Here is a 15,237-nt window from a genome sequence, read left to right on the forward strand (position 1 = left end):
TAGTTAAGTAATAATAGAATATTTCTAGTAATCACAATCAATCTGCAACAGCCCAATTCAGTCGTCTCGTTTTCCCCAATACAAAAAGGAGTATAAAGCCGAAGGCTCTTTGTTTTTTGATTCAATCTTCTCCCGTCTTCTCACAGGGACCTTGAGCTTCTTTCTTTCAAGATTCGGTTTCTGCTTCTCGGTACTGACCATAGGCCACATAGTCATCACAACTTGCATTCCTGGCTTTACAGTGCTTTCCCACTTTAGTGGATGTATCGTGTTGCCGTCGGGACCGGTGAGATCATAGTGATGTTCAAGGATATGTGGATATAGCACATCGACACGCATGAATGCTTCTTTGATCATGTCTTCCATGCCCTGCAGTGGATCAGTATAAAGAAGTTGTTAAGGGCGACACAACTTACCTCCCATCTCTGAACAAGATGGTATGGAAATGTGAACTTTCGACCAACGGCATCCTTGAAACGGATGACAGCAACATCTTCCTTTGCGGGAGCAGGACTAATGAGTTTCGTTTCTTCTGTTTCAGGTTTGTGGATGTAGGTTCCAGTGATCTCCTCGCTGGACAGGGATGTCCAGTCCGAGAGGAGGATGTCAACAAGATTTGCACCCGCTCCAGGCTCGTAGATCGCGATCTGTACTTCAGACGGCGTTCGGAATACTAGAGCCTGATTGCAGGATTCCGATCCCTCAGATCCCTTCCCGATGTCACTTTCTTGACCTTGACTCGTCGTGGAATAAGTTTCAAAAGCAAGTTCAAAGAGCCATTGGCCTGTGCTGTCAGATTCCCCCTGTTCGTGGACCAGACTCTGCCCTTTCGCATCGTCATTATCGCTCCCGGAATCGGCCTTGGAGTGTTTTGGTAAATAGCTTGCGTCAAACGCTTGGTTTTCCGAGAGATTAGCTAGACGATGACAGGCTGCGTAGGCGATGTTCTCTGACTGCTGGCGAAGTACAGGTAACTCTGATTCTGTATCTTTCTGCTTGGATGTGGTTGTCGAAGCTGTCTGAGTGGCTTGAGATCTACAAAAGGAATCTCAGTTGTTAGGGCATCATGAGAAGAATCAAGAGGCTACTGACTGTGCTTCCTTTCTAGTTGCCACTGCAAGGATCAGAATGTTGAGCATCAACTGAATAGCAGTTTTATGGCTCTCAATCAGAGTAAGCTTGTACTGCACTTCTGACCGCTTCAGGCTCCATCTGAACGTTTGAAAGCCCCTGGTATTATCCATAAGCGCATAGATATCATCATGTATCGCGGAAATACGCCGCGTTGCCGACTTTATCCGGTAGAGAAGTTTGCGACTACACAGTTCGGCGCTCTCTTGAAGTACACGGCGAAGTTCCGAGAGGATGCAAGATAGATCGGAGATATTGCGAGCAATGTCTACCATCTCACGCGAGGCACCGCGCGTCGAGGAGATGAAATGGTATATCGCTTTTGAGAGTGATGCGCCTGCGGTTGCGATACCTGCGATACTAGCGACGATTGACAGAGGATCCATTGCGACCAAGGGTGTCGACAAGCTTGATATCAAACAATGTCAGCAGTGGAATGTCAAAGATGTTCACTCCAAACAACCTGAATGAGATGAGGGGCTTGTGTGCCTTGGCGCTTCCATAACCAATCACGCCGTTCAATTGCACAGCCCGATTTATTGATATGCCTTACAAGTTCTGAATGAGACTTCTGACTGGGTCTTATGCCATATGACGCAATGTATTTGCGCAGGCTGCAGAAGGCGCTCTTGATAAACAATCCAAGACTATTTAGACCAAGCATGTCAATGAAACACGATTCTGATTATAAGGAAATATTCACACTCATTATCTCTGATTCCTAGCGATGGTTGGGGACTACAATACAGTCCACATGTCCTTGCCTGAGGGCCTGTATTCACGAACCTCATCGCTTTCGCCTTCTAACCTTGACTTCCTTTCCATTTTGGTGCTTCTAAGCACTGTTACTGCCCTGCTTTGCCTTGGCATCAGCCATCTCCTTCATGTGCCGTCGCTTCCTAGCCTCCCAGAGAGGATATACGCAAAGACAGGACGCGAAAAGAATGGTCACGCCATTCCAAATCTGCGCGCCCAGAAATGCACGGTTATTCTGACCACCGTGAGCCTCGTCAGCTGCCAGTGCAATCGGAGGCCCGATCAATGCTCCAAATCCTGCCGCGCCATACACAATCCCCATTCTAGTACCGATGACAGCCAGTGATGGACATAGGTAAGGGATGATGAACGCGGGCAAGGTCGTGACTGCACCAGAGAAGAAGCCATATAAGATGAGGAAGACAGTGAAGCCACCCAGGTTATGGACCCCGATCCAGCACAGGGCAAGGATACCAGATACCGCGACGTTAAACATGAGAATAGACTCCGCTCCCAAGATCTTCTTATCCACTATGGCTGCAGGTAGGATTCTACCCAAAGCTTGGGCGGCGTTGAGGACAGACAACATGTAATATGAAAGATCTTCCGAGACGGGATGGTCAAGGCCCAACAGACCAAACGAGGGGGTGAGAATGTATGGCACGAGGAAGCCCAACCATATACAGAAAGATGCCAACGTGAAGAAAATGAAGGCTTTATCTTTGATGATCGACTTGTCGAAGAGTTGTCGCGTTGGCTTCTTCACTGCTTGTGTACTGGGCTTGATGAGGATTGCCGCGATTGTCAACGTGAAGAGAGTAATGAAACCAATCGCCCGGCAAGCCCACCCAAAGCCACCAGAGTCCAGCAAACGACGGACTACAATGGGGTAAATGATACCGCCGAAAGAGCCTCCCGCCGTAGCACAGCCAAGAGCCAGACCACGACGCGTCGTGAAGTAAAGAGGGATCATAGCAACGCTAGGGATGTACAACAGCCCAGTACATATGCCTCCAAGAACACCCCACGTCAGCATGACTTGATAGTATTGCGTCGATAGACTCAGCATCATAAGTGCAAAGGTGAGCATGAGGCTCGAGGCGACGAGGATGGGGTAGAAGTATCCTTGGTCAAAGAGCGGACCGGAGATGACACCGATGATGAGGATAAGGGAGACTTGGAGTGTACCGATCCATGATATTGCAGACGAGGAGTGTGTTCGAAGAAGGGTCGTTTCGTAGTATGTTTGGAACACGCCGAAGCTGTTGGCTAAACCGAAGTTGTTGAGGTTGATAAGGAACGAGCCGAGGACTTGAAGCCATGCTGTTAGACCTCCATCAGGAGGAGGTTGACTCGTTGTAGATGGTTTCCAGTATCGAAAGAGTCCTTCTTCAGGCTCTTTTTCCTTTGTCGAAGTTGAGTTATCAGAAGACATGTTTACCAATGATGCCAAGAATCTCTCGATGCCATTAAGCTTCTCAAGTGCACGAGCGAGTCTTTATACTGCGTCTCCCCCGAGGTCAAAGACCGTGTCTAACGCTGCCTTGCCGCAGATCAAACCAGGGTGAGGTCTTGATAGTCCATTTTGAGATAAGTGGCAGCGGTAGACAAAACGGTTTGCTGTTTTGGGCTTTGCCTTATGAGACACTGTCGATCATTGTCATGCCTTGATCTTTTGAATTGCCTAATTGAGAAACCTTGCCATGTTCATGTCCATGATTGGCTGTTGGGAGGAGAGATCCATTTTCAGGGCACTGACATCATTCCCGGGTGGGGCAGCTGAAGTCCTGGTTGTGTTTGTCAGCCATCACCAACTGCTAGAAGAGACAATGCGTCTTTTAGTGATGACTTCAGATTCGTAGGAATACTGCATGCTATGGCTGTTGAACTAACGTGGACAGAATTTCATAGGGGACTTTGACGCAAGTATGCGACCGACACCAGCGTCCAGTTGCAAGGCGTCTATCAATACTTGATGCTGATTGACTTCTATCATAACACATGGCGAAAACCCACGTTGCCCTGTCCACGAGTCAAAATAAATTCTACATCGTAAGATACTTACTGTAGGACTCAGAAAATGATAACTCAACACTCTTCAACAGATCGAGAGCCCAGATCGTGATGTCGAGTTACTGGCTACTGCAAATAATGTTTCTTAATTACCCTGTACTCCCCCAATCCACATGAGTTGCCTCTATAATTAGCGACGGGCCAAGCCGAACCTTTGTCATTTTTACGGGGAGTTAACAGATCTTATCAACAGCTGAGAACTAGAAGTTCCTTCAAGGCCCTCAAGCAAAAGTCCAAGTCGATAGAGGATGCGATTCGCAATATCCCCCAATTGACCGTGACAACGGCCAGACAAACATTCGTCTCTGAGGAAGCTTAAATAGAAGCATAGCTCGATGCTTTCTCATCTCCAAACCTTGCTTACACGTATCGGGAGAATGCTTTCCCACATCGCGGCCTCTCCAGGGTGAACTCGGAGTCTTCTCGCACGAGTAGATGTAACGTTGAGAAGTAGCCAGTAATTAATAACAAACCATTGGTTAGAATTATCGGCTATCCCTTCAATCTCGCTCTTCCAGCAGCGAACCTTTGGGTTTGCGGGCGGTTTGAACTCCACTATCCGCTTTCCATGTGCCGGATATCCGTGTTGATCTTTTTGCTGACCCCGCGTAGAAACGCGAAAAGTCACGATGATTTGGGGTAGAGGCATTTAAAGGAATCTGTAATATCTCGTATAATGAAAAGGCTCACTCCGAGATCTACGATATTTTAAGCCTATTGTCATCTTTCACAACCTTCTTCTCTATAAAAAGATGCAATGGCAACTCCCGAGTTTGCTTCTCGAAGCCATCATGGAGATTTCCGCGTCTCACAGTGAGATGCGGGGAAGCACTAGCAGTCACCAACTTGCTCCAATTGGACCTATAAGTTCATCGGGCAACTAAAATAGGTATCTCCGCGGTGATGCCGTTGGAATGAGGAGAAAATAAAGTGGCGAATTCCCCGCAATCGGCACGAAATATCCGTCTGGAGGGTGCGGAGGACCGTGGAGAAGCCTCCGTATTTCCCCGCTGGTCGCAGTGACGAACCCCAATATTTCTTAACCATAAATACAGTGCCTATTTCTCCTTGAGCCAGTTTTGATGTTCTGTACCTTTGTGTCGAAGTAGAATATCATTCAGAAATTCTGCAAAGATGAAGTTCACGCTTGGAAACAGAGCCGCTATGGCGGATACGCCTAGTGAGGTTATGAACTGGCGCTTATACTGGAGTACCTTTGTCTTCGGTTCGTCTTCCAATCCCAGTCACTGATGTGTCAATTGCTAACCTCTTCGAAAGGTGTTCTAGGCGCCAGTCGTGGTCTCGACGAAGGTCTCGTCGGAGGCATGGTCACCCTCAAGAGCTTCAAAGAAGAATTCGGCCTCGATCACGGATCCGAAGAACATCAAGCCCAAGTCGAGTCCAACATCACCAGCATGGTTCAGATCGGTTCCATCGCTGGTTCACTCCTAGCATTCTTCCTCTGCGATAAGATCGGTCGTGTTCGGTCACTTCAATTCCTGTGCATGCTTTGGCTTGTCGGCTTCATCATCGTAATTACTAGCCATGGAAGCGTGGGACAGGTTCTGGCTGGACGCTTCATCGCTGGCCTGGGTATCGGAATGACTGTCGTTGTTGGCCCGACATACCTTGCTGAGACTGCACCGAGGGCTGTGCGTGGTATGCTTACCAATATCTTTGCTGGTTCTGTCTACCTTGGTGTCATGGTTGCGTACTTTAGCAATTGGGGCGCTTCCATCAACATGCCCGACTCATCTCGGTACCAATGGGTTGCTCCTCAAACATGCCACATTGGCTTCTCTGGGTATGTAAACTTCCCCCACTCTGACTATCAACGACTAACCTTCGGTAGACTCCTTCTGATCCTATCCTTCACCGTCCCCGAGACCCCTCGCTGGCTCACCATGAAGGGTCGAAATGAAGAGAGCACCAAAGCACTCTGCAAGCTTCGACAACTCCCCGAAGACCATCCATTCGTCCAAGCTGAACTGTACGGCATTCGCGAGCAACTTGAGCGAGAGCAAGAAGCCATCCTCGGTGTCTCCCGATGGGGCAAGATCCGAGAACTTCTTACAATCCCCGCCAACCGATACCGCTTCATGCTCGGCTTCATGGCCCAGCTCTTGGGTCAATGGTCTGGCGCTAGTGCCATCACCATCTATGCCGCCGAGTTCTTTGGAGTCCTCGGAAAGTCTGGCCAGTCTGAGAAACTCTTCGCCACTTGCATTCTCGGTGTCGTCAAGTTGGTCTCTGCCTATGCATGCGCTTTCTTCCTTGTCGACTTCATCGGTCGACGTCGATCTCTATATGCTGGTATTACTCTTCAGACTATCTCAGTCTTGTACATCGCCATCTTCCTTGCTATCGTTGGTACCAAGACCCTTGAGGATGGAACCTTGACAAGCACTCAGAAGCATGCTGGCGTCGGCGCAATTGCAATGCTGTACATCTCAGGTGTCGGCTGGACAATGGGTTGGAACTCGTTCCAGTATCTCGTCAACGCTGAGATTTGGCCCCTTCGCCTTCGTGCCCTGGGTAGTTCCATCACCATGTGTCTTCACTTTGCCAACCAGTACGGCAACACCAAGGCTGTTCCCCTTATGCTTCTTCACATGACTAGCAGTGGATTCTTCTTCTTCTGCGCTGCTGTCTGTATCCTCGGCCTCATCTGGGTCTGGGCATTTGTTCCAGAGATGGCAGGACGATCACTTGAGAGCACCGATGAACTGTTCTCTCTACCTTGGTACAAGATTGGTCGCTATGGAAATAAGCTGGCGCCTGATAACGAGGCTATCTTGGCGAGGGACGAGAAGGCTGAGATGAAGCGGGAGGTGGAGGTCAGTCAACTGGAGCAAGCATAAAGATATCGGTCTAGTAAATCGGAATATAATTTCATGGGAAACATGAAAAGGAAGTACTGATGATTCTACTGTTCTGCTTCTAAACAAACTCCACGAAAGCTGCTACGCCTCTCAATATTCGTTTCAACTGAGCAAGTCTTTTACAGTAATCCAGAGTCGATTCTTCCCAACGACGTCGATGAGAGCCTTTCAACAAAGTCGTGTACTCTGTTTTGCCACTCCATGGCCTAATGGCGCATTCACCATTAAATGCCTTATCTCCCAGCAGCTTCTGATCTTGAAATCTCCCAACCAGTAACCAACGAGTGATGTCAGGATACGGTAGACTCTTCTCAAGTCCACTAACCATCTCTTCGTTCTTATCAGTGTATTCTAGACTGGCGCCTCGTCGGACAAGTAGCTTAACCAGCCCTAAATTCCCGAAGGTAATGGCGCACATGAGAGGTGTCCCAAACCAACACCCTACCTTATTCACGTCCGCTCCAAGGTCTAGCAACAGACCCGTCGTCGCCGCATTGTTTCGAAATACCGCTAGACACAGAGGGGTCCCTTGAGATTTACTCCTCATGTTCAAGAGAACACCAGCGTCATGCGGTGCTAGGGATCTGTATAACCGCTTGACCTGGCTTGTTGTGCAAAACACGATGGCATTGTTGAGAATGCTGTCTGGGTTTGGTGCAGGAGAAAGTAATGGTTCATCAAGCAGCCGATGTTGGGACAAATAGTCCACATACCTTCCTTGAAGCAAAGGGAAAGCAAACATAGGTATTCCATCATCGCTCCTTCGGTGAATATCCAGCCTTTTTGACAGGAGGTACTTAAAAGTGGCCAGCGATGAACTTTCTTGCGATGCCCAGAGAAGAAGATTTGACCCATCTATGTTCCTATACTGTAACGAAGCCGGCCGCTCTTCTGCTAAAAGCTCCACAACACCTAAATGGCCCATGAGAACAGCCAACGACATGGCAGTGTTACCAAACATGTTGCTCGTTCCAACAATGGCATTGTGTTGCAAAAGTTCCTTCACAACAAGGACATGGCTGTGGCTGGCCGCGATAATCAAAGGCGTGTCGTGATGTTGATCAAACACGTTTAGATCAGCGCCTTGCTGAATCAAGAACTTCACCATCTCGACATTTCCAGTTACCGCTGCAACTTGTAGTGGCGTCCTATGCGGGAAGACGACCGGATTATGATAATTGAGTAGTGCGGATTTGACCTGCTCAGCGGGATCACGGCCGAGAGCAAGACTCAGGTCACCCTTCCAGGCGTCGCTGGCTATATTAATACATTTGACAATTCCTGAACAGGCTCGACTTACCAATATTCGTCGAGATTAGCTCTAAAATGATCCAGTATGAGCTTCAGTACATTCAAGTTCCTCTTGCCGATGTTCTGGCAAATGGCGTCAACAAGATATGCGCGCGTGATTGATCGCGACTTTAGAGCCGTTGAAAGCAATTTCTCAATATAGGGTGACGGCTCCATGGCAGTGACAGCGTGAGTGAATAAACTTTGTGTCGGGTGGCGTTTACAAAAGAAGCTGTATGTGCTAGCACCCTCGTCGAGGAGCCAGTTGACGACGGCGGGCTTCTGAGCTCTTATAGCGGTGAAGATAGGAGTACAAGAGTGACAGCTTGGTAAAGGCTGGTTGATCGAACATCTTTGGCTGACGGCCGCTTTGCACAGCTCAAGATTGCCATTCATGATGGCGCCTTCGAATTCTCGTCGTCGGGCCAGCTGTAGGCCTTCATTAGATGTCAGGTCCTTTATCATGTCGCCTGTAGGTGCAACCTGGCCTCGCGGAAGAGGAGACCCTGATTCTAGAAGAAACGAGGCAAGATCGTTGAAACCAGTCTCAAGGGCATAGTCAACTGCAAGTTTACCATCTTTGTCTTGAGCAGAAATATTGATCCCCTGATCTAACAACATCAGACAGCAAGCCATAGACCCTCTCATCGATGCATAGTGAAGCACGGTTCGTCCGTGAGAAGTAGTGATATTGATATCGAAGAACTGGTTCTCGAAGAAGTATGACAGGAAGTCCGGCAGATCAGCCACAAAGTGTAGTAAACTGACTTCGTTGTCGACTATCTGTGTTTGTGCTTCGTTCGCGCTTGTATAGGTGGAGGACGGAGCAAGTTGCCACTGGGATGGGCTAGAGGACTTTTCGACTATCCACTTGAGTATATCAAACTGACGGTTGTTGGCAGCCCACTGGGCTATTCCCCAGCCATAAGTATCAACAGCGAAGGGGTCGTGCCCAATGCCCGATAAGTACTTTACCAGCGGTAGGTCGTTTTGCTTTGCAGCCTCAATGATCAAAGGTGATGCAGGAGCGGTAGGCGACCGAACAAGTCCCTTCTCGTCTAGTGCTTTGATCAGAGATATCTTATCTGGGCTTGAACCTTTGACAACCAGCTCAAGTGGGCTTTGGCCAGTCAGGCCAACGGCGCTAATACTTTGAGAAGGAACAGTCTCCAGTATGGCCTTGAATGGTTCAATACTTGCCTCTTCACAAGCTATCTCAAATAGTGACGTTGGGCTGCTTGATACATCCTCAGGGACCCGCCGATGAACATTAGCACCGAGATCGATGAGCTTAAGCATAACCTCTGGACCGGCCCTTAACATAGCTAACTTGAAGAAACGGTAGCTATCGTCGACAGCCTCGAGCGAGGTACTGATCTTTGAAGAGTCCACGACTTGGGATAGCAGAGTGACAAAAGATGTCGAGCAAAAATGATCTCTTGTCCAATCCTTCAGGGATCCGACCAGCGGAACCAAACCAGATATCTTCGTTTTGCTCTCATACGAGTAGAGAACACCGTGGTTGAATAGTGTAGTCAGATCCCTGGAGAAATAATAGTAACAATCCATGGGGACAAAGACATCAGCTTCACAGCAGATCTCCTCCATCGCTAGGCCAGCACATACAAGTTGCCAAGCATGTGTCACTTTACCAGCGCTTGAGAATTCATTGTCCTTCGGTATGAGAATCTTCAACATTTCGGGGTCCAAGGGTACCGTCTCATCAAACTTTATAAGGATGTTGTGACGAAGCCACCGCTCGAAGAACATTTGAAACGGGAATTTCCCTGAGCTATCAGCACGGAATGGATCATATAGTTCGGCCAAGCTCCGAGCAAAATCCGGAGTGCATGTGGCGCTCAGATGGTGCATAGGTGTCGTTTCCACATTCGAGACATCCAAGTCTGTAATTGCTTTATCTCGCAATGCAGTCAATAGTTCCAAGGAACCAAGGGCAGCTACATCCTCCATTATTGGGCTCTTTGAGGCAAAGTAGTTTGCCTCGGCTGGTAGGATCTCCAATAACTCGAGTGCTAGCTTGGTATGACCGTTGTGAAGGGCAGCCGAGAAGGGTGTTCGACCATCGTTATCTAAAGTAGCGAGATCCACCGTGGTCTTTTCATCCTGTTTCTGGAGTAGGCTCATGACCTTTTCGTGTCCGCTATAGCACGCCGCGTGCCATGAGGTCTTGCCATTGTCGTCTTTAGATCCAGGATGGACCCCTCTAGAAAGAAGAACTGAGGCTACATCTGCATTGTTCGACTCACAACTGATATGTAGACAATGCTGTCCAAAGGTATTGCAAATATGTGGATCAATACCAGACTGAAGAAGAACTTCAACTATCTTGCCGCTGTTGGCTGATGTGCTTCTAGCTGCGGCACTCAACAGCTCGAAATCGTTCGGCTTGGTAGTAGCGCTGCTATAACGTGGATCCGACATGAGTGTCGACAGCTCATCGACTAGTCCAAACTTGGCAGCAATCTCAAGTGCTTGTCGATACTCAAGGTCACTGTACCTATAAGCTGTAGGGCTGAGAGCCATCTGCGGTAAAGTAAGGCCACGTGCACGAGAAAAAGACAACGCCGTGGGTGCCAATGGTTTCCACTGAGGGGAAGCTTCTTCCCCAATAGCTAAACGAAGTACAGCCTCGAGTACCAAGTCATCAGATTTGTCCTTGCACTCAAACTTTGAGAAAGCTGCAACTGCATCTTCTGGCACGGCAGACGTTGGACGAATGAACTGCAGAAGGTAATGACCTGGCAACGAGTCAATGGCATGAGCCATGCAACTATAGCCCTCGATGACAAACGCAGTATCAGCGCCGTTATCCAAGAGAACGTTGATGGTACGAGTCATTTGTTCCATCACACGGTGATCTTTCATCCTTTCCCCAAGAGAACCTCCTTCCTCCAGAGCGATCGCCATGGCGAGCGGAGTGGCGTTACCTCGCACCACATCCACGTCGATACCACTGTCAATAAGGAACTGGGACAACTTGGGACTTAGTAGAAACACCGCGAGATGCAGTGGGCCGTTTGACAGTTGGTGTATAATCGACAGCTCGGCCTGCCCGCCAGATAACACCGCATGAGCCCATGCCCTAAAGTTGCCAGTCTTGTGGACATCGAAGAGCTGCTTGAGAAGTTCCAGAACGGGTTCTTCTTCCATAACTTTCAAGTGGATAGGATAGGAAGCTGTGCTTCTCTGCCTTCCCAGCGGAGTATAGGCGGCGAACTTGTAGAAAGGGTGCCTTTGGTTCCTTTCTTTGGCGTAAGCTTCCTCGACTGTATCAATGATAGTCGGCACCCGATCGAAGTGTGGAAGCAACAGGTAACTAATCGAAGTTTGCGCGAATGACCGGTAAGCATCCTCTTCGGAGTATCGAAAGTCGCCGACTTCAGTCCGTTCTAGGTATTCCAAGACTGTGAAGTGGGCAAACTCGAAGTAGTTTCCGTCTAGAGACTTTCGTAGCAGACATCCGCAATTACGCGATATAACCTCAGACTCAATGATATCATCGGCTTCGAATGTATCCATGTCTTGCTGGAACGAGACTGCTTCGCATAAACTGGCGATGTTCATCTTGGGTGATCCCAGTGCTGTCCATTGAAGAGCTCTTCTGACACAGGTCTGTGTTTCAGGCGGACATTGCATGACCCTTTGTAAAACACGATCGTAAGTCTCGTTCAGAGTTGGTGGAAGCTCGGTTAAAGCTCTCTTTCGAGCTTTGTTATTGGGGAGGTTGCAGATATGGTCGATCTGGCAAGCCACCCACCGAAACCTAGGTGGTATTAGCTGTCTGTACTCCCAAGGCTACTCAAGGTTAACTTACATTCCTTGAGCTCCGTGCACTAAAGTGTGAAGTATATCCTTATAGAGATCCGGGTTCGTCCGTTCGATGCTTTTGAGTACCTTTCGCTTGCTGACTTCTGCAAGTGTGTAGTCTTCCAAATCCCTCACATGGGCTGAAACCTCAATGTGTTCAAACCCCTCAGCGAGTTGCTCACGGATCTCTTCTTCCTTTCGGCTAAAGAAGGCAGAGCTGACAGTCTCAGATCCATCTACTATAGCTTTCAAGGACCAGGTCATACGAGCTACCTGACCACCGCATTCGTCTAGCCCATCAACGATAACAAATACTTTCTCATAAGCTTCAGACATGGATCCAAAGAGCTCCATAAGGTCGTCTAATCTTGGTTTGGTAGGGAGCTTATCATCGGGATGGAGCATGTCGAAGTATTCATCGAGAAGGTCAAAGGCTTCCTCGCCTTGGAGACCAAGTTGGACTGCAAGTGCGGCCAGGATATTTTCGGGGAGACACGAGTCCGGGTTTTTGTAGTCGCAGAACGCGAAACACACTGCAGTCATATCATCGCTCTGTTCAAGAACAGTCTCTATGACAAGTCCACAGAGAACAGTCTTTCCGCTGCCTGTACAGACGTTAGTGGACACACAAGCCGATAAACCGTTGCAACTTACCTGGGATACCGCTGAGCCACAATTGAGAGTTTGATCCATTCTTCCACCTTTCAAAGGTTGAATCGTCGCTGGTAAGCCAAGACCCAGTCGCTTCATGCCGGAGCTCGCGACTGACATCGAGATAGTCCTGAGGTTTTATACGCATGAAGAAGTTCATGACCTCTTTGCGCCGCTTGTTGAGCTCTACTCGAGTCTCAAAACTGATCCTTCTTTCGATTATGCTATGAATTTCATCCTGCTTGGCCAGACTCTTGATCAAAGCGTCCATACTATCTGCAGCGAGAGCAAGTTGAAGATTGGCGCGATGATTGGCCAGCTCGGCGACGAAATCTTTTGTCTCCTGCAGTGAAAAGGGCCATTTCAACCTGCGAACGAAACGCCGTGCTGATTTGCCGCCATCAAAGTCAGAAAGCGCGTTGTCAAGCTTGTTACTAATCTTATTCAATGTCTTCTGACACGACTCGAGATGTTGCGGTTTGAGCGCTGGATTGAAGTCTCGCTCTTCCAACGCCGAAGCCAGTAATCTCAGGTTTTCGAAAATTCCAGCAAGATCTCTTGTCTGGGTGGCGAGGTCTTGGGCTTTTGACGGTGCATCTTTGGCTTCCTTGCAGAACTTGGTGAGCAGTTTAAAGACAGATCCAGTGAGTTGCACGAGGCCAGCGATACTAGCGGCCAAGCCGATGGCCTCCGCCATGTTCGAGCCGTGGAAGTTGCAATGGTGAGTAGTATTTGAGGGGCAGGCTGCAGTGGAATTGAGCTTGAGACGGATGGATCAGAGTGGCGAAGCTGGTGATGGGATGATCCAATCATGTCGGTCTTACACGCCACAGGATCCGATGGCTTGACAGGGATCATGAACAAGCGACAAGCGTCAAAGGTAAGAAATTGGTTCAAGATCTGAAGCCAGAATGATTGTATTTTGCAATCTGCAAAGAGGTCATCTTCGATACATTGGAGAGCAAGGATGTTAAAGAACTTTTGAAGTGCTTATGTGCCCAGATAGATAAGCATTTCAAAAGTTCTGGACGTCCTTGGTGAGCAGTGCATATCTGACATGTCGATACTTGGACCGGATTGCGTTTCACAGGGCTCTGCTGATCTTGGCAGGGATTCAGTCAGTGTCCACAAGCCATGAATAGCAGCCTATGCGCATATGAAAATACGTAAATATTAAAAATGCTCTCAATCACCTTGCTTCAGAGATGAATTCCTGTTAGCCTTGACCGCTGTGCGGAAGTATACCATAGCGTATATGTGATCCCAAAAAACCAATCCAGTTCAAGGCCGGCCTCGACATGGCAAGGAATAAATAAATTTGTTCCAGTCGTATTATGTAGTGATCCACAGTGTCTTATGCAAGAATTCATCGGCGAATGAGTCACCAAGCCGCTGCAAATGGGGAAGGCCTGTCGTCGGGTGCGGGGAAAACAAGTGAGCTAATGCAGCCTAAACAGCAGAACCACATTGAATCTGAGCTTCCAACAGCATTTATATGTAACCTGCGCTCACTCGTGCGCCGTCTTCCTCTATATAGACTTCTGCAACGCGTGAAGATAATTTACGGTCATTTCCCCTTCTGAAAAGTCATCATGGCCCCAACAATCGAAGAGCTGTTAAAGCATTACGAATTTGACCCCTCCCTCATCGACAGAGTTGCATTTCGCAAATACAAACAGCCCCTCGCCATCGTCGAACCCGACCCAACATGGCCAGAGCACTTTGCCCGTGCAAAAGCACGCATCGAATCCGCCATCGGCGACACAGCAGTGTCAATCAACCACGTCGGCTCAACCAGCGTCCCTTGTCTACCCGCTAAAGCTGTCATCGACATTGACCTAACAGTCAAAGACATCAACGACGAAGCTTCCTATGTAGATGCACTTGAGAATGTTGGTTTCCATTTTCTCGTCAGGGAGCCGGGTTGGCATGGACATCGCTTCTTTTGCGATTATGAACCCGTGCCGACGAATTTGCACGTTTGGGGTCCGGGATGCCCAGAGGTGGTGAGGCACAAGATCTTTGTGGATTGGTTGAGGAAGAATGAGGACGATAGGAAAGCTTATGAGAGCATTAAGAGGGAGTCTGCGAGGGCTAGTGTTGAGAATGGGGAGGATGTTATGGCGTATAATATTAGGAAGCAGAATGTCATTCGGGAGATTCTGCAGAGGGCTTTCAAGGATCTGGGATACCTCTAGAACATACCAAGCAGTCTGTCATGAGCTTTTGATGGGTTGCAAGCCAAGGAAACAATGGAATATTACGCGAGGTCAAAGTGGCTGCAAGAGAAGCTTCCGTGGTCGTGGAGATAAGTGCCTTGGAATAAACCGAGATACAAATACGGTGCTATCGGTTCCTAAGCATTTTGCCAGTACTTGCAAATACCTATTCATAGAACCTGGGTTTCTTTGAGACCAAGCGCTGGTAAAGCATGCTCTCGGATGCTGCCGTGAAGTTCTTGTGATACCTTCCAATTCGAGCCTAGGTTTCAGCTAGCCTCAGCTTGGTCCACGACTCCAAATGGCAATGACCGACTTGCTGCCTGAATGGCTCCAACTAAAAATCCACGATTTTTCAAATGGCTTGCCGTATATCTAACGATCCTCCGCTGTCAAACTACCATTTC

General features: G+C 48.5%; 5 protein-coding genes across 5 annotated transcripts; 2 read left to right on the forward strand and 3 right to left on the reverse strand.

The window, feature by feature from the left end:
• Positions 1-57: 57 nt before the first annotated feature.
• Positions 58-1,517, reverse strand: FVEG_13369 (hypothetical protein; the record flags this gene model as incomplete). The annotated part of the gene is made up of 3 exons (XM_018902739.1): positions 58-369; positions 417-1,035; positions 1,093-1,517. 3 exons carry the CDS (start codon positions 1,515-1,517, stop codon positions 58-60), a joined length of 1,356 nt encoding a protein of 451 aa, XP_018761550.1.
• A 449-nt stretch (positions 1,518-1,966) lies between these two features.
• Positions 1,967-3,322, reverse strand: FVEG_13370 (hypothetical protein; the record flags this gene model as incomplete). The annotated part of the gene is made up of 1 exon (XM_018902740.1): positions 1,967-3,322. The coding sequence occupies one exon, from the start codon at positions 3,320-3,322 to the stop codon at positions 1,967-1,969; it is 1,356 nt and encodes a 451-aa protein (XP_018761551.1).
• Positions 3,323-5,061: 1,739 nt separating this feature from the next.
• On the forward strand, positions 5,062-6,989 carry FVEG_13371 (hypothetical protein). Its single transcript, XM_018902741.1, has 3 exons — positions 5,062-5,185; positions 5,239-5,764; positions 5,813-6,989. The coding sequence occupies exons 1-3, from the start codon at positions 5,095-5,097 to the stop codon at positions 6,819-6,821; spliced, it is 1,626 nt and encodes a 541-aa protein (XP_018761552.1). The 5' UTR covers positions 5,062-5,094; the 3' UTR covers positions 6,822-6,989.
• Positions 6,828-13,319, reverse strand: FVEG_17512 (hypothetical protein). Its single transcript, XM_018906760.1, has 4 exons — positions 12,615-13,319; positions 11,968-12,565; positions 8,143-11,916; positions 6,828-8,095 (listed from the first exon to the last, which is right to left on the reverse strand). The coding sequence occupies exons 1-4, from the start codon at positions 13,306-13,308 to the stop codon at positions 6,901-6,903; spliced, it is 6,261 nt and encodes a 2,086-aa protein (XP_018761553.1). The 5' UTR covers positions 13,309-13,319; the 3' UTR covers positions 6,828-6,900.
• Positions 13,320-14,089: 770 nt separating this feature from the next.
• FVEG_13374 (hypothetical protein) lies at positions 14,090-15,131 on the forward strand. The gene has a single exon (XM_018902742.1). It carries the CDS (start codon positions 14,204-14,206, stop codon positions 14,807-14,809), a length of 606 nt encoding a protein of 201 aa, XP_018761554.1. The 5' UTR covers positions 14,090-14,203; the 3' UTR covers positions 14,810-15,131.
• Positions 15,132-15,237: the final 106 nt, after the last annotated feature.

This window comes from Fusarium verticillioides, chromosome 8, assembly GCF_000149555.1.
Source record: "Fusarium verticillioides 7600 chromosome 8, whole genome shotgun sequence".
Classification (NCBI taxonomy): Eukaryota; Fungi; Ascomycota; class Sordariomycetes; order Hypocreales; family Nectriaceae; genus Fusarium; species Fusarium verticillioides.